Source organism: Stegostoma tigrinum, chromosome 2, assembly GCF_030684315.1.
Source record: "Stegostoma tigrinum isolate sSteTig4 chromosome 2, sSteTig4.hap1, whole genome shotgun sequence".
Taxonomy (NCBI): domain Eukaryota; kingdom Metazoa; phylum Chordata; class Chondrichthyes; order Orectolobiformes; family Stegostomatidae; genus Stegostoma; species Stegostoma tigrinum.
The window spans coordinates 47,856,335-47,879,413 of NC_081355.1; the positions used below are offsets into that span (position 1 = coordinate 47,856,335).

The 23,079-nt window shown below is 41.3% G+C and overlaps 1 protein-coding gene across 2 annotated transcripts in view; it reads right to left on the reverse strand.

The window, feature by feature from the left end:
• The window catches only part of lpcat1 (lysophosphatidylcholine acyltransferase 1), a 144,062-nt gene that overhangs the window by 66,099 nt on the left and 54,884 nt on the right, over positions 1-23,079 (reverse strand). For both annotated transcript variants that reach the window (XM_048562080.2, XM_048562098.2), the window contains exons 4-5: positions 5,291-5,403; positions 1,151-1,211 (exon numbers count right to left, since the gene is read on the reverse strand). In XM_048562080.2, coding sequence (XP_048418037.1) covers positions 1,151-1,211; positions 5,291-5,403 — 174 coding nt within the window. The remainder of the gene's footprint in view (positions 1-1,150; positions 1,212-5,290; positions 5,404-23,079) is intronic.

The following is a 23,079-nucleotide window of genomic DNA, read 5'->3' on the forward strand; positions in this document are numbered from 1 at the left end:
CTGGAAGAAATGGGAGAGGATAGCAACAGCCACCGTATTCAATGGAAAAGAAAAAGAAAACAAAAACACTGAGGAAGAAAGCATTGTATCAATTGGTACTACCATGCCAGACACCAACCCAAATAACTTAGGGACTCCTAGCCTCAGGTGAGAGTGGCTATAGTACAGATGAACCAGAATGATACAGGGTCAATAGGTAAAATCTGGGGACAGACTTCATAAACTCAATATGCTTTCCTTGATTTTAAAATATTATGAGGTGATTAAACTGAGGTGGTTGTGACGATTAAAGGATTCGACAGTTAGGCAGAACAAAGATGCATTCAAGTAGTGATTTTAGGAAACATTTTCTTATACAAAAGAGTAATAGAAAGTTATCAAGGCAGGTCAATTTGTAATTTCAATTAAGATTGATAGATTTTTGTTTGCTATGGGTATTAAAGAATATGGGAATAAAGTGGGTAGACCGAGATACAATACATGATCTAATTAAATGGTAGAACACTTCTGGGCCGAATGACCCATGGTCCTGTGGTTAAATATAAGGACCAGAAAGTCCTAAGGACTTTCTAAAAAGGAGTTCTAAAAAGCTCTTTTGTGCTTAGAGTCTTTAAGTTCCATTTGCTCTAAAATTGCTTTGGAATACAAAGGGTGGTTTTCTCAACTTGAGAGTTCCTAAGACAATTCTTGCAGTAGTTCTATACTGTGTACAGGTCAGGAAACACTAACAATATGTTCATAGTGACAAACTGTAGTTGATACATCTAATGCACAAAACTATTTTAACTAAAGCACACAGTAGAAAGAAGCCATAGGACTGAAAAGTTCCTAAATCAAAAGATTATTTTTAAGAAATTTGTTGTGATAATGTGCTAAATATTGAATCCATAAAAATTCTTGTACAAATTAAAATTCTATATATAACATTATGTTAACAGGGTACTCAATGCTTCACAATTTCTTCTGCAAATAAAACAGAATTGTGATCACTAAGATTTCAATACAGTTTTAAACAGGTTGAAATATACTCTGCAGAGGCAAAATAAAAATTATATCCAAGTAATTCAGAAATCAAGTGATCACATTTTAAGTACTGTAACTGTCTTATGCTATACTGAAACTATTGGCAAGAATGAAACTATTGCCTTACCAGGTTTGAAGGTTATCAGACATGACCTATTCGTACATGTACCCTCTGGGAATATCATTACCTGGAAACAAGATCATGAACCATTTAACGGAATATATAGAATAACATTTCTTTTTTTCAAAATATGGTCATTAAAAAGTCAAACTGATTTCAAATGCACACAAATTTTGGAAATAGTGGATGTCAAATAGTTACGCACATGGAGGTTGAAAACATGCTCAAAATACAAAGTCCAAGAGGACAGTTAGCAGGATAATTCAAACTAAATATGGAACACTGTTCAAAAGTGAGAGCGCTTACGGCAAGGTCAACCAGGAACTTAGCATCCTAGCCTCCAGGAAGGGGATTTAAGTTTAGCCAAAAGCAAAAAGTGCACGTCAATTTCCATTCTCGAATTGTAATCTCTCACATTCTTCCTTGTAAATAAAAGGTCAGAACTCTAACCTATCCATCACAAACATCTTCCTCATCCCCGTCCCTTGTCAGCATTCCACAGGGAATGGTGAAACAGCAAGGGTGCAGCATACTTGGGAGTGAACAACAACAGCAAAACTTCCTGATAGAAGCCTGAGAAACAAAGCCCAGAGTGCGCTCAGTTGGAGCAGCAGCTCGCAAACTTTTAGAGGTGGAGCATGTGAAGCAGTGTCAATTCAATAAGTGGCTCAGGCTAAAAGGAAATAGCTGACAGTGTAAATACTCGTCCAATCTTTGACATGACTCCAAAACTCGGAAAAAACATAGGCACCAACTGAGGTCGTTCAGAAGTACTGTCAATGCTGTTTGAGATGGGTTCTCCACATCAACTGGCAGGACAGGAATATTAACAACAGCGTCCTTGAAGGAGCCAATAGTACCAGCAGAGGCCATGCTCATTTGAAACCAACTCTGCTGGGCTGGCTGCGCACTTAGGAAGCCTTAGTTTTGACTGCGAAGACAAGCATTTTAACCTAGCTCAAGCAAGGCACCTGAACAACAGGACAACAAAGAAGGTGTTTCAAAGTCTCCCTGAATACTTCCCTTAAAGGGATACGACATAGATTCAAATGGGTAAGAGGCCTTCATTCAGAAGGAACCGACTTGGAGGAAGCTCCTGCAGGGTCATAATTCTTGGAGAACACCTAGCAGGATGAAGAACGGAAAAGGAAACAGAAAGGCAATCCAGTAAACTCAAGGTTAAGGATCAGATCCACCACCAAAAACGTGTGCCAAATATCTAGTTGGCGATATGGCTCGAGGATTGGGCTCAGCCACGCAAGGACCCAGAAAACTCGACCAGTAAAATGGAATTTCCTTGGTCAATCAAACTGGTCATCAAGTGACTGCCACCACTATTTTTATTGCTTACAGTTTGTGTATTCACAGTTTTTAAAAAGGGCAATAGCATAGAAGTCCAAAGACAACCGGCCGAGAGTAAAACAATCTAAGAATTTAAATAAAAGGGATAAGTCATGGAAGGGGAGCTCAAGACCGTGGTGTGCTCTTGCTGCTCTACACAGCCAGCCAGACAGTCACTGAGTGCATGCAAAAAGTGTTTCCAGCTGCACCTTTTGGAAGCCAGAGTTCTGAAGCTGGAACAGCAGCTGAGGTCACTGTGGCACCTCTAGGAGGCTGAAATTATTGTGGGTAGCAAGTAGCATATCGGTTAGACAGGAAGCAAGGGAATATCTGGCCACCAGGCTGGTGAGCAGAATTAGGCAGGCAGCTCAGCAGCCTTGTTACCATTTCCTTGTGGAACAGGTCTACTGCTCTGGATGCTGTTGGTGGGAACGGCCACAGAGGACAGTAAAATAACCAAATTTGTTACACAACAGTTTGACTTTGCTGGAGTATTAAATGTGTGAAGGTTATAGTAAAAGGGAATTTGATTCATTGATTTAACAATTTAACAATAAAGGTTTTTAAAAGTTTCCCAATGTTCTGGCTTCCCTCTAACCTTCACCGCACTTTGCTTTTTCTGGTGCTTTTATACTGTACCTGACTTTCCTTGTCAGCCATCATTGCCTTCTCCTCCCATAACATGGTTCCTTGGGATGAACTGTGCCATGCCTCCTGAATTGCCACTAGAAACTCCTGCCATTGCTGCTCTGTTATCTTCCCTGCAAGGGTCCCCTTCCAAGCAACTTCAGCCAACTCCTCCCTCAAGGTTCTGAAGTTACCATTACACACACGTAATACCATTACATGTGATTCCAGGTTCTCCCCCTCAAATACCGTGTGAATTTACTAGTATAGTCACCGTCCCCTAGGGGCTCACGCACATTAGAGCTCTCTAATCAAGTCTGCCTCATTACACATGATCAAATCTAGAACTGCCTGTTTCCCCCATTGGCCCTACCACAAGCTGGTCAAAAAAAAATCTGACAGTCCATGAATTTCTTTTCATGAAATCCGTTACCAACCTGATTTGCCCAGTCCACCTGCATATGGGAGTCCCCCATGATCATTATAATAGGTGTCTTACATGCCTTCTCTATCTCCTGATTTATTTTCTTTCCTACATCCTTGTGTATAGGAAGCCTACACACAATTCCCAGTGTTTTTTTCACCCCTTGGTAGCTCCTCAACTCTACTCAGAAATTTTACACATTCTGACTCTATATCACTTCCTGCTATCAATTTAATTTGTTACTAACAAGCCTGTTAATAGGCTTGAAGAATGGCCTACATCTATTTCCATTTTCTCAGTTTCCTCTACTGCATCCAGGTCCACTCATCTTTCACTCTCGCATGGAATCACAAGTGGTATAATGACTGTCCTTTTTTTTGAAAAACCTTCTCACTCCTCACTGTCCAAGGCCTCAAATACACTTCCCAGAAGCAATTTACTTGTATTTTTTCAAATAACCTGCATTATTCACTGTTCAAAATATCATCTCTCTAAGGGGAGAGGCCAAATATAAACTAGGTGACTGATTTGTGACACACTTCTGCTGGTTATGTAAGAATAACCTTTACCTTCGAGTTGCTTGCTAATTTAATACATCTTGCTCAGTGGTGATGCAGTGTTCCAGCAAAGCCCAAAGCAAGCTACTGGAACAGTACGTCATCTTCTCAGGCATTTTACGACCTTCAGGATGCAACAAGAGTTCCACAACTTCAGACAATGAACACTGTCCTTAATTCTGATTACATCCCATTTACTTGGGCTTGTTCTTGGCAAAGCTGACCTATTTTCTCCTACTTAACACTTACCATTAACATCTGTCATCCATATCTCTCTTGTACTATCATTAACACTCTCGTATTTTGCTCAAGGCACCCTCACTATCTGTTCCATCTGCGTCTCTCTCCTTTCTCATATGTAGAAACCAATGTTTCTCAGCTCTCTGCAGTTCTGAAGGGCTGTTTCTCTCTCCAAAGATGGGGGCCACAATGTGAATACTGTGCATGGTAATGGTCTCAATTGAAGGAAAGATGTAAATTTTTCAAAGGCAATTCAAGGTGGTTGATACCTGGAATGAACAGGTTGGACAGACTGGGCCAGTTTCCAGTCTGGTTTTGAAGAGGTGAAGGGTGAATTGATAGAAGTTGTAACATTCTCAGGGACAACCTCAACAATTAATTGGGAATTGCCTTTTATAACAGAAGAAGAGGATTCCCACCTCGCCGCCGCCACCACCAACCCCCCCCCTCCCCCCCCCACCCCCGGCCATTCCCCAACACACACACACCGACTGATATGCGATGTTGGAACTCTTTCAAAGCAGAAGACGAATGGTAACTGAACTTTTGCTTTGGCAGAATGAGATTGATTCTGTACTAATAAGAATCGAAGGATATTAAGAGTAGATGGGACTATGGAATTCCAAAGACAAACAGATTAGCCTGAGCGTGTTGAATAGCAGAGCAGACTTCAGAAGACAAAAGGCCTAGTCTGCTTTGAAATCCTATGTTCACGTGCAGCTTCCTAAGACGTGGAGAGAAAACATCAAGGTTCCAGTACACAAGATTAGAAAAGGAAAAGTCACTGTTAGAAATGAGCAGCAAATCTTGGTACCTTACTCACAACATTAACAGAGCTTTCTTTCAGAAATTACCCAACTAGTTGTTTATTACCACTTTAAAGTATTCACATTATCACAGGCATAAAAATTATTTTAAGGTTATATCTTGTAACATTCACATCAAGTAAAAATTCACCTGAGGCCACCTGCCATTAGACAGGGCTCTTTGCTTAATTTCTTCGACTGTTTTCCGGCGGGAATACTGGTCTGAGCGAGACACCAAGACTGGCCGAATATATTTGATCAATGCTGGTGAGACAAGTCACAAAACTCAATAAATAAAAGCATGAAAATCTGGTGTCTCAGTGCTTTCCACAGAAAAATACTAAAAACAGACATTACATAACTGAGATTTTAATGTATATACTTGAGCAAGCTATAAGCGGGGATACCAGAATGCAACACCTGAACGGATATTAATCCTGATTACAAAATGACTATTTTGACTACCGTCCAGTTTATGCATTGTAGCAAAGAAGAAAAGATTGAAAGCTGCGAGTCGATTCCCCGCTGTCTGCTGTGCAGATGTCACTTTCTGATGGGGAAATTTGATTCCCAGAGTTAGAGAAATGTTTAGCATAGCAAACAGGGGATTAATTGTAGGCAGCAACTTTTATCATGATGGTATATACTGGAAACTATTCTCCTTAAAAATGATCAACAAAATTTGCTTGATATTTGATTGGATTCCCACAGGCTCAGATGAGAATAAGCGAAGAGCACACTGAGTCTAGCATATACCTCTGTCTTGCTGCATTATCTCAACTTCATTACAATTACACAGCTTTTCCATGTCAGGTCGGTGCTGTACAAAAAAAAAATTCTTTCTACTGACAACTTCCATCAGGCAGGAGGCATCTTTAGGGCAATCCACATTCAAGACTTTCATATCAGGGAGAGGAGGAGCGCGCAAGGTTGGGAGGCACAGAGTGGCCAATCAAATCAGCAGGATGTGTTATGCTTCTTTGATGTCACTGGAGATACATTCCATTAAACTGCGGATGTGAGTCTTGGCGGGTAGGCTTTGGGAAAACAGTAGGTGCATTATTCACCCCAGAATTCTCAGGCTCTGACTTGTCCATGCAGCTACAATATTAAAATGGCTGGCATGCTGTAGTTTCTGATCAATGGTAATTCCAGGACATTAGAAATCTGGGGATTCAGCGGTTGTGACAATGAACACCTGGGCAAAATGGTTAGCTTTATTCTTCTTGGAGACTGCCATTGTATGGCACTCATGATGCAAAAAAAACTTGCCACTTATCAGTTCAAGATTGGATGTTGTTCATCTGTTGCTGCAAAAGACAGTTGCTTCAGTATCTGGTGAACAGCGCCAAACGTACTGCAGTCTGGAAACGTGCCCAGTTCTGACGTTATGATGGAGGGAAGATCAATGATGAAGCAGATGAAGATGGTTGGGCCTAGGATACTACCTTAAAGTACCACGTTGATGTTCCTGGAATTCTGGTGATTAACCGCCAAAGAATTCAACCATCCTCCTTTATGCTCAGTTTGATTCCAACTAACAGTTTTGCCCACAGAGTCCTCTTGACTTTGGATTTGCTCAGGGGCTCCTTGATGCCACATGTCGTCAAACGCTGTCTTCCTGTCACCTCACCTCTGGAACGCAGCTCATGTCCATGTTGAAACACAGATCAGAAACACAGCAGGCCAAGCAGCAGAGGGGCAGAAAAGCTGATGCTTCATGTCTGGGCCCTTCTTTCAGAAAACTTTCTGAAGTAAGGTCCAAACCCAAAACATCAGCTTTACTGTCGCTTGGCCTGATGTGTTCATCCAGATCAACACATTGTTATTTCAGATTCTCCAGCACTGCTAGTTCCTGCTATCTCAGGAACAGAATGGTCCTGTCGGAAACCAAACGGTGTGTCAGCAAGAACATTATTCCTGAGTAACTGCACTTAATAACACTGTCAACTACCACTTCTAACAATTTGCTGATGCATGAGTATAGACTGATTAGTTGGTATTTAGCTGGGTTGGATTGATCCTACTTTCAGACTGCAGATGGATGCAAATGCTTCAGCCCAGTCTTTTTCACTGATATGACTTCACTCACTTGTTGAGGAAAATAACATTTGTGAGCCACCCCCTCTGATTAATTGCCCACTACCATTCATGTTGCAGGACGGCAGAACTTCATTCTGATCTGTTGTTCACAGGATGCTTAGCCCTGTTTATCATATGCTACTTGCATGTTTTACAGGCAAATAACCCAGTGTTAATTTCACTAGGTAAAAACCTAATTTTTTAGGTTAGCCTGTTGCTTTCCTGCACACTTCATTCTCTGCTAAACAGTTAGCTAGAGGTTATAGTTTCTGGGCTGAATATCCTTCTGCTGCTGATGACTGACGGTGATGCACAGATAGCTAAGTTTGGAGTTATTAGATCTGTTAAAAACCTATTAATCACATTTAGCACAGCAGGAGTAGCGATCCACATGATGGAGGCCATCCTCAACATGAAGGATGTCGTCTTTAGAAGGACTGCATGGTGATCACAGATACCAGTCATGGAAATATGGAGCTGTAATAGATAAGTGAGGACAAGATCCATGTTGATTAGAAGGTTTCATACCTGCCTCCTCCAGGCCTAATCTAGTAGCTATGCCCTTTAGGACTGGGCTAGCTTTGCCAGAGTAGTGTGCTGAGCAACACTTGGACGCGAACACTTAAGTTCACACCCAAAAACACATTCTACGTCTTTGCCATCCTCAATGCTTCTTCCGAATGATGCTCAATGTGGAGGACTATTTATTCATTAGTGGAGAGGCAATTTAAGTGATAATCAGAAAGTCTCTCAGCCCATATTAGATCCTATGCTGCAGACTTCATGGGGTCCAGACTCTATGTTAAGGATGCCCTGGATAACTCCCTGACAGTATACGATGTTTGAACTCTGCCAGTATGACATGATTTACCCAGGAATGGTAATGATGATGGTATCTAAAACATCGTCTGTAAGGTATGATTCATGCTGCGAATGTCAGTCTGTTGTTTGACCACTGTGTAGCCAGCTCTCTCAATTTTGGCTCAAGCCCCCAGATATTAGGAATCACTATTTTGCAGTGTCAACAGTGCTAGTGTTGCCATTGTCTCTTCTGGTGTTGGGGCTGATGCTGAACAGTCTATCCAATTTAATTCCTTCTCAAATAAAAATCTGAACTTACCACTGCTTAAGAATAGTTCCAATGGGTTTCACTTTTCCCTTTAAGGATAATTGTCAAAAACAAAAAGTCCTGAAGCTTTCTAGACAACAGCAATAGCCTTAACCGAGTTAACAGGCAGAAGGCAAAACACGTTATTGATTCTTTAATCTTTTATCCTTGGAGGGAGGGAGGGAGGGAGGGAGGGAGGGAGGGAGGGAGGGAGGGAGGGAGGGAGGGAGGGAGGGAGGGAGGGAAGGAGGGAAGGAAGGAAGGAAGGAAGGAAGGAAGGAAGGAAGGAAGGAAGGAAGGAAGGAAGGAAGGAAGGAAGGAAGGAATTCTACCCAGCTCAGTCAATACTTGGATATTTATGTATATTCTCAAACTTCTGATGTGAGAAAATCTGTTTTATCATAAGACATTTCCACAAGCGAACATTTAGGTAGGGCAACAGTCTTTCTCTGCATATATTATAAATCATCCTTGAAACTGTGAATGCTACTCAGAGGATGGCGATTTCAAAGTGTGACTGTATTTGTGTACAAGTGAGTTGGAAGTTAAATACAACATGGGAAACGCAATGTTTTTCACCAAGTTTGAAAATATCCACTGCAAATCCCTCTGCATTCTGGTAGAGGTTGATGGCCTCACTTTTTTAAACAAGATGCCAATTCACTACAAATACTGTAAATCACATGCCTCTCCATACAGTGGGTAGTGGTTTTGAGAGAAAGAATAACCCTTTTGAAAGCACTATGATATTTTGCTATGTTGGAATGCTGTAACCAAGTGTCACTTGTTCTTAGATTGACATAGTTCTGCAAGTTGGACAGTTCAGATGACAAGGTGACCCAAGTTTACATATGGTGTTGCAACTGTTAGGGACATTAATTCTAATACAAAATAACCAAAAATAGAGAAAGAGATCATTTTAAAGCATTGCTATAATCATCTAAAAAATGACTATAAATCTTCCAGTTTAAAAGGGAATCACTGAATAATAAAACTCTAACCTGAGACGTTAATGACTTCTCCAGTAGGGATGTGTAACTGCTATTTGCAACAATTTATTTTTAGTTAAACTGATCTTCAATTTGAGCTAAGTGATCATTCTTGGAGAACAGATATACAGCATATTAACAGCTAAAATGGCCACACTCAACTAACTCTGACTGAGTTCAGTTTTGTCCAGCTAATACATAAAAAAGGAAAACCACACACGGTCAGCGGTCTCCTGTAAAACTTGATCAAAGCATGCCAGCATAGTTGTGTATTAATCCGCTAGTTAATGTAACATTACAAAGTATTCACAGTTCAGAAACATACCATTTGGCTTTACATTTGCCAGCATTCATACTCAGGAGTATGATGCCACCCTATCACATTTAATTCAGTCAATATATCCTTCTACTCCTTTCTTTTGCATACAAATTTAACTTCGCTCTAAATGCATTTACATTAACTGCCTCAATTACACTTCACCAGAGTGAGTTCCACATTCTACTACACTTGGCAAAAATATTCTGCTGAGTTTTTTTTAAAATTAGATTTGTTGATGATTCACTTATTTTTATGGTTGCTAGCTTTGGTCTCACCTGCAAGAGGGTACATCTTCCCCACATCTATCCCATTAAAAACATTTTAAAGGGCTTTGAGCTTAAAAGTTATCACTTGGGTAGAAGGAAAAAGATTCCCTGGTATAACCTCCCAGTTGTGCTGTCATTCTAGGATCTTTTTTGCTCTTTTTCTTCTATTCAGTAATTCCACGCTCTTTCCAAATAACCAAGGTTCTATACACAATTAAACAAAAAATCTACTTTTCAATTTTTTCTCTCGAGATGAATCTCTCAGCTTTTATGACCCATGTCCTTAACCTGTCTACCGTGGATTGTAGTTCTGCTACTGAAGGAAGGACACATTTCCCAAAGAGAACATGCCGCCTCATATTTTCAACCAAAATGTTCCACCTCATTTGTCTGTACAGGCAGATCCTGATTTATGAACACGTGCACTTGTGATAAATTGCACTTATGAAAACTATTCCATAGATGGATTGAAGTTTTGAAGACCTAACATGCCAACATTTCCTGTATTTACAAAAGGTACTTTCCATTTTCCTGCTTCACGCTCTGACTTACAACTGGCCTCCCAAATGGAACCCGTTCGCAACCGGAGGACAGCCAGTATAGATTCTCATTTGGCAAATAATCAGCACTACTAATGTCTTCCTTTATTTTTAAAGTCACAGTTTCCTCTATATTAACTATACTTTTAAATTTACCCCATTTTGAAATAGTATTGGAGATGTTCAAATGGTAGTCAACAGTGGTCCCAGCAACAAGGCTCATTGAACATTACATTCTACCATATTTGTTAATCTGACCAATTGACATTTTACACTTGAGGTTGTAGCCATGCTCGCCGAACCAGTGGGTTTGGTTGCAAATGTTTCATCACTCTGCTTGGCGAGATCATCGGTGCATCTCCAGTGAAGCATTGATATTCCATTCTGCTTATTATTTATATGCCTCAGTTTGTCGGGGTGTTTGGTATCACTTCCAGTTCTGATTCTCAGTGGTTTGTGCACAGGGTCTAATTCAATGCGTTTGTTGATGGAGTTCTGGTTAGAATACCAGGCCTCCAGGAATTCCCTGGTATCTCTGTTTGGCTGACAAACAGCCATTTAAATAACGAGTGGAAGAGAACACCAACGCGTCACCAGAGGCACACTGACAATGTTACCTAGCAGGGTGGTGAAACATCTGCAACCAAACCTACCAGCTCGACAAGCATGTCTACAATCTCATCCACAACCAAAGCTACAAATCTTCTTGAAGAAATTTAAGAAATTTTCCATATTGCAGTTGGTTCATTATCTATAGCGTTAATTGTGCCTGACTCCATATATTCTGAACTCGTGACTATTATAGGGCAACAAATTAACACATGGAAGCATGATGTCATTGGTTACCGCAGGGCAGGATTGGCAGCTCAATCTTCCAAGATAAAGGGGGTCTCCCAGCTTGACAGGGAAGTGGGTAAAAGACAGAGGTGATATAGTATTGATCAGGGAATCAATTGCAGCAGTAAAAGGAAGAATGACATCTTCAAAGGTTCCTCAAATTAAGCATATGAGTGGCACAGAAAATCCAATCATTTTGCTGGATGTGTACTTTAAGCACCAGGAGAGAAACAGAAGAAAAAGCATGCAGGCAGATTTCAGAGAAGTGTTAAAATAACACTTATGATAATGGGAGATTTCAATTTTTTAATGTTAACTGGGTGGCCAGTATGGAAGTCTTAGAGGGAGCAGAATTATTAAAATGTATCCAGGTGAACTTTTCAAAATAGTATGTAGAAAGCCCCACAAAGCGGGGTTGCTCCTAACATTATTTTACATAATTAAGCTGGGCTGCCTGAATTATTATTTGTGGAGCATTTTTCAGTCAGTGATCATAATTCAGTTAGATGTAAGAATGTCATGAAAAAGGACAAGTATGAGCCAAAATAAAAATTCTAAACTACAACTAGTGAAAAAAGTAGATAAATCTCCAGGGTCAGATGAAGTGTAATCCAGGTTGAGTAGGACAAGAGGGTAACCAGCAGAGGTGTTGGCAATAATTTTCAATGCCTCCCTGGCCACAGGAGAGTTGCCAGATAACTGGAGGACGGCCAACACGGCAATCTTATTCAAAGAGGAAACGAGGGCTTTCGGAAGACTTTCCACAAAGTCCCACGTAATAGCTTAGCATGTAGATTAAAGTGCAAGGGATTGAGGGCAACGTACTGAGATGGACAGAAAATTGGTGAGCAGACAGGAAATAAAGTAGGAATAAATGAGAAATCCTGATCACATTTTAGTAGTATTTAAATGTACATTTGTGATGCCAAAGTATGAGGTAATGGACTAAGTGCTGGAAACAGGGATTAAAGTTGTTAGGTGCTTGTTTTTAAACCAGCACAGACTTATAGTCAGTCTTTGAGTCAGAGCTGTATAGCATGGAAACAGACCATTAAGGTCCAATTTGTCCATGCTGACCAGATATCCTAAATTAAGTTCCTATATCTCCTAAATTAATCTTGTCCTATTTGCAAGCATTGGCCCATATTCCTATAAACCCTTCCTATTCATAAACCTAAGTAGATGCCTTTTAAATGTTATAATAGTACCAGACTTAATTACTTCCACTGGCAGCTCATCCCATACACGCACTGCACGAAGAAGTTGCTCCTTGGATCCCTTTGAAATTCTTCTCCTCTCAACTCAAGCCTATGCCCTCTAGTTTTGGACTCCCCTAACCCAGGGAAAAGGCCTTGGCTATTCACCCTATTCATGCCCCTCGTGATTTTTATAAACCTCCATGGTCACCTGTTAGCCTCCAACATTCCACGGAAAATCGCTTAATTAGTTTCTTCCTATAGTTCAAACCCTCCAACCCTGGCAACATCCTTGAAAGGGTTCAGAAAAGAGATGTGCAAGTTTCACAACGTCCTTCCTATAGCAGGGAAACTAGAACTGAATGCAGTATTCCAAAAGTGGCTTAAACAATTCCTGTACAGCTGCAACATGACCTTCCAATTCCTATACTCCAATGCACAGACCACTAAAGGCCTTCTTCACTATGCTGTCTACCTGGGACTCTACCTACAAGGAACTATAAACCTGCACTCCAAGGTGTCCTTGTTCAGGGGCACTCCCCAGGACCTTACCATCAAGCATTCAAGTCCAGCCTTGATTTGCCTTTGCAAAATGCAGGACGTCGAATTTATTTAAATTAAACTCCATTTGCCACTCCTTGGCGCCTCTGATCAAGATCCCACTGTATTCTGAGGAAACCTTCTTCACAGTCCACTACATCTCCATTGAGTGTATCATCTGCAAGCTTATAAACCATACCTCCTGTGTTCACTTCTAGATCATTTAATGAATGACAAAAAGCAGAAGACCCAACATCGATCCTTGTGGCACACTGTTGGTCACAGGTCTCCAATCTGAAAAGCAACCCACACACCATCATCCTCTGCCTCCTAGCTTTCAGTGATGTCTTTATCCAAATAGTTAGTTCTCCCTGTATTCCTTGTGATCTAACCTTGCTAACCAATCTACCACGTGGAACCTTGACAAATGCCTTGCTAAAGTCCACACGGACAACGTCTACCATTCTGCCTTCAATTTTTGAAAAAAGTGACAAGTTAATAAGAGACAATTTCTAATGCACAAAGCCACATTGACTGTCCCCAGTCAGCCCATGCCTTTCCAAATACATGCAAATCCTGGCCCCCAGAGCAACCTTGTCGAACACCTTACTAAAGTTCATATAGATCACGTCCACTGCCGTCCTCCTCAATCCATTTGTTACTTCAAACAAAAACTGAAGTTGGTGAGACATGATTTCCCATGCACGTTAAAGCCACATTAACAATTCCCAATCAGTCCTTGCCTTTCCAAACACATGTAAATCCTGCCCCTCAGGACTCCCTCCAACAATATGCCCACCACTGATGTTGGGTTCAACAGTCTATGGTTCCTTGGCTTTTCCTTAGCACCTCTCTTAAATAGTGGCACCATGTTAACCAACCTCCAGCTTTCCAGGACCTCACCCATGGCTATCGATGATACAAATATCTCAGCAAGGGGCTCAGCAATCACTTCCCTCGCTTCCCACAACATTCTAGGGTACATGTGATCAGATCCCACTAGTGAATGATCTATCATTGAGTTTTAAGATGTCCAGCAGCACCACCTCTAATGTGGGCATTTTCAACATATTATTTATTTCCCCATGCTCTCTATTTTCCATATCCTTTTCAACAGTAAATATTGATGCAAAATACTCATTCAGTATTTCTCACGATTCGACAGATAGGCAGCCTTGCTGATCTTTTAGGGGCCCTATTCTCTCTATTGTTATCCTTTTATTCTTAATGTATGTGTAGAATCCCTATGGATTCTCCTTAACCCTATTTGCCAAAGATAGCTCACATCCCCCTTTTTGCCCTCCGGATGTCCATCCTCAGTATACACCTAATGCCTCTTCTGGGGATCACTCTATCCTTGTTGTGTATACACCTTACATATACTTGCTTCTTTGTCTTGACTAAAACCACAATTTCTCTGGGCATCCAGTACTCCCTATACCTACCAGCCTTATTCTTCACCCTAACAGAGACAGAGTATTTCTGGGCTCTCGTTATCTCATTTTTGAAGGCCTCCCATTTTCTAGCCTTCCCTTTAATTGTAAGCATCTGCCCCAAATAGCTTTTGAAAGTTCTTGCCCGATTCTGTCAAAATTGGCTTTCAAGTTTAGGACTTCAACTTTTAAGATGTGGTTTATCCCATTCCAACACTGTTTTAACACTAATAGAACTATGGTCACTGGCTCCAAAGTACTCCCCCACTGACATTTCAGTCACCTGCCCTGCCTTATTTCCTAAGAAAAGCTCTAGCAGGTACATCCACGCACTCAATCAGAAAATTTTCTTTGATCTTCTCCATCTAAGCCCTTGCCATAATGACAGTCCCCATCTCTGTTTGGAAAGTTAAAATCTCCTACCACTATCACCCTATTATTCTCACAGATAACCAAGATCTCCTCTCCAACTTGTTTCTCAATTTTCCACTGGCTGTTGGGGGCGGGGGCTCTATATTGCGATTGTACTATGGCAATTGTCCCTTTCTTATTTCTCAGTCCCACCCAAATAACATCCCTGGACACATTCCCAGGAATACCCTCCCCAAGTGCAGCCATGACCGTTATCCCTAATCAAAAATGCCATGCCCCCTCCTTTCTTGCTTCCCCTTTCTAACCTTCCTATAGCATCTATACCCTGGAACATTAAGCTGCTAGTCCCCGAGCCACATCTCTAATTGCTATGATATTCCAGTTCCACGTCGCAAACCATCATTTGCCTTATCTGTGATGGGTTTAAGGGCATTTTTCAGTCTAGCCATCTGGACCATTAATAACATAGCCAAAGTGTTTGGAGACTTAAATGTATATTTTATTTTTACTGCTTTCTAATCAATTTTTCAAATAGGGCAGATGTGATATGGCCTTCATTTGAGATCGTTTCAAATACAAGGTTTCTGAGGTAATGTTTCAGAACTGAATCTTTAAACAATTATAACTTGGAGGAACGACAGTCGTGTGACCTGTTATGAATTCTACTAAACAAAAAGCTGGAGCAGCTTGGATTGTAAGGCTGAGGGGGAGGGGAGCAGGTTGCTTTACTGAGGGAAAAGAAGCAATACATTCACACCTGCAAACCGTGACCAGTGCAGGTGTCTTAATACAGAACAGACTGTTTGTCTCCAAGTCATGACAAGGTGTAGGAATGTCAGAGTTTATAAGTGCTTATGCCTTAAAGCTTGGTTTAATTTCAAAACTGCGTAGCTATAGAGGCCAGAGGACAACTAGTTAGAATTTCTTCCTGAATACCAGGCTCTTGTGATTCACAAAACTGTAGCCATGGGTTATGAGAGTAAAGTGTCCATAAGAAGCCACTATAGGTATAAGCTGTCAGTTTTCCTAAAAGAAAATCATTGAACCTCATATGGTCCGTCCTCAAGAACCTGGGCACAGTGAGTCAAAGAAAGAACACAGACATATAGGCAACTAGTCTACATTGTTCATCACCTACATGGCACGTGAGGATTGAACATAAGTTCATAAGTGTTTAATCAAATCTGGAAGGTTGAAGCTTTGGAGAGAGTGAGTGACCAGTAATTCACCCTTCACTGTGAAAGTCAGCTCAAGGAGTAAAAAGGAAAATGGGATTGGATGTAGCTTTTCAATGGTTCCTGCAGAATGCAGCATCTACTTAAGGGGCAGTAACAGCCAAGCGGTATTTTCCCAGGAATATTTAATCCAGAGACCCAGGAAATGCTCTGAGAACCTGGGCTCGAATACCATCACAGATAGAATATTAATTCCATTTTTTTTAACATTTGAATTCAAAAGTCTAAAGATGACGATGAATTCATTGTTGATTGTCAGAAAAACCCATCTTGTCACTAATGGTCTTTAGAGAAGGAAACTGCCAAGCTTACCTGGTCTGGTTCAGTGTGATGTGACTTAGCTGTGTGGCTGATTCTTAACTGCCCTCTGGGTAATTAGAAACGGACAAAAAATGCTAGACAGCAATGCCCTGATGCTGTGAATAAAAAAATTTAAGAGCTACGGTAAAATATAACGATGGCTGGTGAACCTTTGATCATAAAATTTAAATTGGGGATTTTTCTATAGTTTAAGGTATAAAATGCCTTGTTAAATTGCATTTCACGGATTTTAGTCAGTTTGTTTCCGATAAATTCTTAAAACTTGGAATTTCCATTAATAATTTCAGTCATTCACTGGGAAATTTGAACATTTTCTAATAACCAGGGATCATAGTTGCCAATGTTTAGATTAGATTCCCTACAGTGTGGAAACAGGCCCTTCAGCCCAACAAGTCCACACCGCCCTTGCAGCATCCCACCCAGACCCATTCCCCTATAACCCAATAGACCCCTGAACAATATGGCAATTTAGCACGGCCGATTCATCTAGCCTGCACATCTTTAGACTGTGGAAGGAAACCCACGCAGACACGGGGAGAATGTGCAAACTCCGCACAGATAGTTACCCGAGGCTGGAATCGAACCCAGGTCCCTGGCGCTGTCAAGCTGCAGTGCTAACCACTGAGCCACCATGCTGACCCTATGTTGTTTATAGTTCACTCTTCAGGCAGTTTCCCTTAGTTCTTTACATCTATTATCTCCTGTAAATAAACATCCTTAGTCCTCACCATCTTTACAAGCTGTTGTTCTATCTCCAACCACAGTTTCTTCTCCAAATCCACGGGCATGTCGTTGGATCATATCCCTCTTTCTCTGAACTCCCTGAAGTATTACCTCCAATTAGGTTTACACTCTACTAAACAGAGTATCAGAATTATAAGCGACATCTTATACAATTGTAATAATAAACCTATCCTTTCTTGTTCTCTCTGCAGTACTTTTTCCCCAAAGCCAACCAAACTATCCTCATTAAACACATGGAAAGAAGAATGAGGGGGGGGTTTGGTACTATGATTCAAAATTGTGAAGAGTTTGAAAAAAGTAGGGAGAATCTGCTTCTATTGACAGTAGAATGGAGAACCAGAAGACACTGATTCTAAATAACTGGCAGATGAACTAGACAACATGGAGGAAAAAAATTATGCAGCAAGTTCTTAGGATCTAGAATGTAGAATGTGGAATGTGTGGAGGGCTTTCAAATGGGAATTTCTTAATTATCCTAAATATTTGCAGGTTATGGGAGAAGGCAGTGAATTAAATTAGCTAAAACAGAACTGTGGATGCTGAGAATCTGAAAGAGAAGCAGAAACTGCTGGCAAAACTCAGCAGACCTGGCAGATTCTGATTGGGGAGTGCGGGGCGGGTGGTGGTGTTGGGGGTTAAGAGTACAGTTAACACTCAGTCCAGCAACTCCATTAGAACTGATAGCAGCTAGGAAAAAGTGATTTTTTTTTCCCTTGCCCAGTCCATTCCCCACTTACATCCCATGATTCTTATGATGCTTTACGCTTGTTTCAAAATTTCCAGTTCGTGGGCAGTAGCCTTCTTCACTATCTCATCCTGACCAAGGACATGCAATCCCTTTACATGGCCATCTCCCATCAGATGGTCTTTGGGCTCTCTGCATCTTCCTGGATAAAAGGCCTGAGCTGGCCACATCCACCACCACCCTTTTCTACTAGGCCGAGCTCATAACTTGAGCAACCTCTTCAACTCCTCCCACTTTCTTCAGATCTAAGATGGAGCTATGAGTATCCAAGTGGCCCACAGTTATGTCTGTTTCTTTGTGAGGGTACATGGAACATTCGTTGTCCAGTCCGCTTCAGGTCCCTTCTCAATTCTTTCTGGTACATTAATAACATCATTGATGCAACATCCGTCTCTTATTCAGACTGGGAAAAACTTCAATTTTACTTCCAAATTCCACCCTGCTTTCACTTTCATTTGGTTCATCTCAGATTCTTTATTTTCCTTCCTCAACATTTCTGGGACAGGCTGGCCACATATCCATTACAAAACCACCAACTCCCACAGTTACCTCGGCTTTACATCCTCACAACCTGCTTCCATCCCATTCTCCTAGTTTTTACCTATTTGTTGCATCTGTGCTGATAATGCCATCTTTTGCAACGAGACCTCAAACACACATCCGAATAGCGCAAACTGAGGATTCCCTGCTACAGGGAATCTATAGGGCCTTAAGCTGTGTCGGATCCATCTCCCACTATGTGCCCTCCCTGCTTTTCTTCCCTTCAACGACAGGGTCCCCTAGTCCTGACTTACCTCCCCGCTGTTAAGCCGACATTTCTGCCACTACCAGCTAAATGCTATGTCTAGACGTTTTCCTCTACCTGCTGTCAGCCTTCTGCAGACTTCCTCCAGGCCACCCTGGTGCACTTCTCCATTCTTAGCACCTCCCCACACCCCATGCAATCAAAGTTGTAGTATCACTTGCCCATTTACCTCCCCCCCACCGCCATCCTAGGCCTCAACATATGTTCCAGATGAAGCAATGACGTAGTTGTAACTTCATTCCATCTAATCTACTATATTCACTTCACAGTGCAATCTTCTCTACACTGGGGAGACAAAACACAGCCTGAGTGACTGTTTTACAGAACACCTATGTTCTGTTCGTAAAAATGACCCGAGTATGGTACCCTGCAAACAATTCTGTTGCAGGCCTGCTACAGTGTTCTAGCGAGCCTCAGCACAAGCTCAACGAACATCTCATTTTCTGCTTGGGATCCTGCAGTCTATAGGACTCAACAATAACTTTAGAGCCTGATTCCCACCTTCCAAGTTTTGCACCCATCCCACAACTGGTCCAATTATGACACAGGTTACTTTTGCACTGATAGCCCATTCTCACCTACTGTCAGGCCTATCACATTATATGAACTGCTTTCTGTAGTCTATCAATCTCTCCTATTCTCAGCTGTTTTATTAATCAGCTTCTCCTCTGTACTGGCCTATCAATAATCCCAATGTTTGCCTATCCCTTCCATATCTCTACTGTGTCTCTACCTATCTGCTCACCTCTCTACACTCTTCACCTCCAAGTCCCCCACTCCAACCTAGTCTTCTGCATTAATATCAATTTTTTTCTAGCAGCTATCAGTTCCAATGAAGCATCACTAGACTCAAAACGTTAACTCTGCTTTCTCCCCAAAAACTACCAGACCAGCAATTTCTGTTTCTGACTGAGATTAGCTGGAAGGCTTGACAGCTGACAGGGACTGAACAGGCTGAATGCTTATAACTAGACTGTAATCATTTGAATGGTCATATTTAAATTTAATCCTAAAAATCTGGTTTTGAGTTAATTCTGGCTTGTACATTCCAGATTTTTAATTCTGATCAGCACATTTTACGAAGGATATGTTGATTGTTCAAAGTCCATAGAGGGATTTCCAAGAAAGGATCTGGGGACAAGAGATTTTAGCAGCAAGGTTAAGGAGAGGTGCCACATGACATCAGTAGAAACAGCAGGATATATCAGATGAATGTGTGGCTGGAAATATGGTGCAAAGGGGAGGGTTTCAGATTCCCGTGACATTGGGACTGGATTTGGAGGAGGTGGGTCAAAGTACAAACTGGACAGGTTACGCCTGGGCAGCAGCAGTACTGATCTCTAAGGGTGTGCTTTTGCTACTGTGGTTGGGCAGGCTTAAACGAGAATGGCAGTGGGATGGAAACCTAAGCAGGATAACAATGCAGGGCAAAGAGAAACTAGGACAGTAATAATAAAAAAAAACAGTAAAACAAACAACAAAAACAGGTAGAATGTTAACATAAGGTGAGAGATAGAGAGTATGCCAGTACCAAGAGAGCACAGCAAGATGAAAAACAGCAAATAGGCAAGCCTAAAGTCTTTGCCACAAAGTCAGAGCACGGAAACACACCCTCAATCCAACCAGCCCATTTTGAACATAATCCCAAACTAAACCAATCCTATCTGCCTGCTTCTGGCCCACATCATTCTAATCCTTTCCTATTCGTGTACTTGTCTAATTGTATTTTAAACATTAAACATTAAAATGCAGGATGCAGGGACAGTTAAAGCACAAAGTATTTGGCATAAGGCAGACAAACTGATGCCACAAATCAAGGTAAATGGATGCAACCTCACAGCCATTACAGATACACAGTTACAAGGAGATCAAAACTGGGAACAAAGAACAGTACAGTACAGGGACAGACCCTTCAGCCTCCAAGCCTGCACCTACACATTTTGCCCTTCCATCCTAAAGCAGTCTTCATTTACAAGATTTGCATCCCTCTACACCCTTCCTATTCAGGTATTCATCCAGGTGCTTCTTGGATGCTGCTATTGTGTCGGTTTCCACCACCTCCAGCATGTTCCAGACACTCAGAACCCTTTTGTTCAAAAGACTTGTCTCATACATCTCAAACTTCACCACCACTATACTCCAAACTGCACCTTGAACCAGAATCCCCTAACAATTGACCCCTCCACCCTGGGGGAAAAGCCTCAAACTTTCCACTCTATCCACGCCTTTCACATTCTTATTAACTATCAGATCATCCCTCAACCTCCTGCATTGCAGTGAAAACAAATCTAGTCTATCCAAACTTTCTTTGTAGCTAAAATCTCCCGTGGCAGGCAATATCCTGGTAAACCTTGTTTGTACCCTCTCCAAAGCATCCACATCACACTGGTAGTGCGGTTACCAGAACTATACACAATATTCCAAGTGTGATCTAATTAACACTCTATAAAGCTGCAACATAAGCCATCTATGCTTATACTCAATGCCCTTCCAATGAACGTCACAGGCCTTTAAACTACTTTATCTGCTCACTCTTCCACCTTCAGTGACCTGCAGACCTGCACGCCCATATTCCTCTGCAGATCCATACCGCAAGGGGTTCGCCAATCACCGTATAATTTCCATCTGTACTTGACCTTCCAAAACCCATCACCTCACATTTGTCCAGATTAAACTCCTTCTGCCACTTTTCTGCCCATGCTTCCAACTGTTACATGTCCTACTGTATCCTCTGACAATCCTGCTCACTACCCACAACCCAATCGATCTTTGTATCGTCCACAAACTTAATTAGATTACCCACATTTTCCTCCAAATTACTTATTTATGTAGACCACAAACAGAGGTCCCAGCACTGATCTCTATGGAATATCACTAGTTACAACCCTCCATTCTAAAAAGGATCCTTCCACCACCTTATGACTAAGCCAGTTTTGAATCTACCTTGCCAGTTTACCCCTAATACCATATGACTTCACCTTTTGTTCTAGTCTACCATGACAGACTTGTCAAAGGCTTTAGTGAAGTCCATGCAGACAGTAGCAATCACTTTTCCCTCATAACTCATTAATCATCTCAAAAAAATTATTCAAGTTAGTGAGGCAAAAAACAATACTATCGCTACTAAGCTCACTCACTTCTAAATGTGTATGGATCTTATCCCTGAAAATCTTTTCCAACAGTGTCCCTACCACCGACGTGAGGCTGACAGGCCTATAATTTGCCTGGATTATCCCTGCTACTTTTCTTAAACAATGGGACAAGATTTGCTACTCTCCAATCCTCTGGGACCTCATCTGTGGCCAAAGAGGATACAAAGATTTCTGACAATGCTCCAGCAATTTGTTCTCCTGCCTCACGTAATATTCTGGCATAGATCCCATCAGGACCTGGGGACATATATATCTTAATACTTTTTAAAGATGCACAAAACCTCTTCCTGCGCTTAGGAATTCAACACTCCTTTCCCTGCGACCATTCTCCATCAATTCCTTCCCTTCAGTGAAAACTGAATATTCATTTAGGACACCACCTACCACTTCTGGTTCCACACAGATTCTCTCTTTTGACCTTGAGTGGGAAAACACTAACTTGTTTTTTTTCCCTTCACAGGTGCTGCCAGACCGGCTGAGCTTTTCCAGCAAATGTGCTTTTGTTTCAGGCTCATTGTTGGGTGCAACAATTTCAACATAACTGATATCCCCATTTTTGTTTCTTTATTCTCAGTTGACTTTGGTTCTTATTTTATCTTTCCCTTTTCACTTGCATGAGGCACTTTATCTTATTCTACCAGACAGATGATTTCTCTGGCCAAATTTTGTTTCCTTGCTTGTCCCATTACTAATCTAACCTGTTCTGAGGAAAGGTCACTCAAACAGAAACTTTAACTCTCAAACTTTAATTCCTCTCCGTAGACGCTGCCAGACTTGCTGAGCTTTTCTACAATTTTTAGGCTGAACATGGATAGAAAATAATTTGCAGAAGTGGATATGTTCATCACATCTAGTATCAGCTATATTTAGAAAAATAGCTCTACTCGAAGATGCCTTCAAGGCAGAGATGAACAAATTCTTGATCTCACAAGGAATCAAGGGTTACGGGGAGAGTGCAGGGAAGTGGAGTTGAAATGCCCATCAGCCATGATTTAAATGGTGGAGTGGACTTGATGGGCCAAATGGCCTTACTTCCACTCCTGTGTCTTATGGTCTACTGTATTGAGTTGACGACCTCTCATCACAAAGCGGGAAATGGTAGAGGTAATAGGAAATTTCTACAATTTCTATTTATGTCTTGGATTTACAGCATCTGCAGTTTATTCAGCTCCCATTACTAAACTGTCTGACCTTGCATGATCAAATCTTTAGTCATTTAAAATGAAACAATGATGCAGATCTGAAACAAAGACAGCA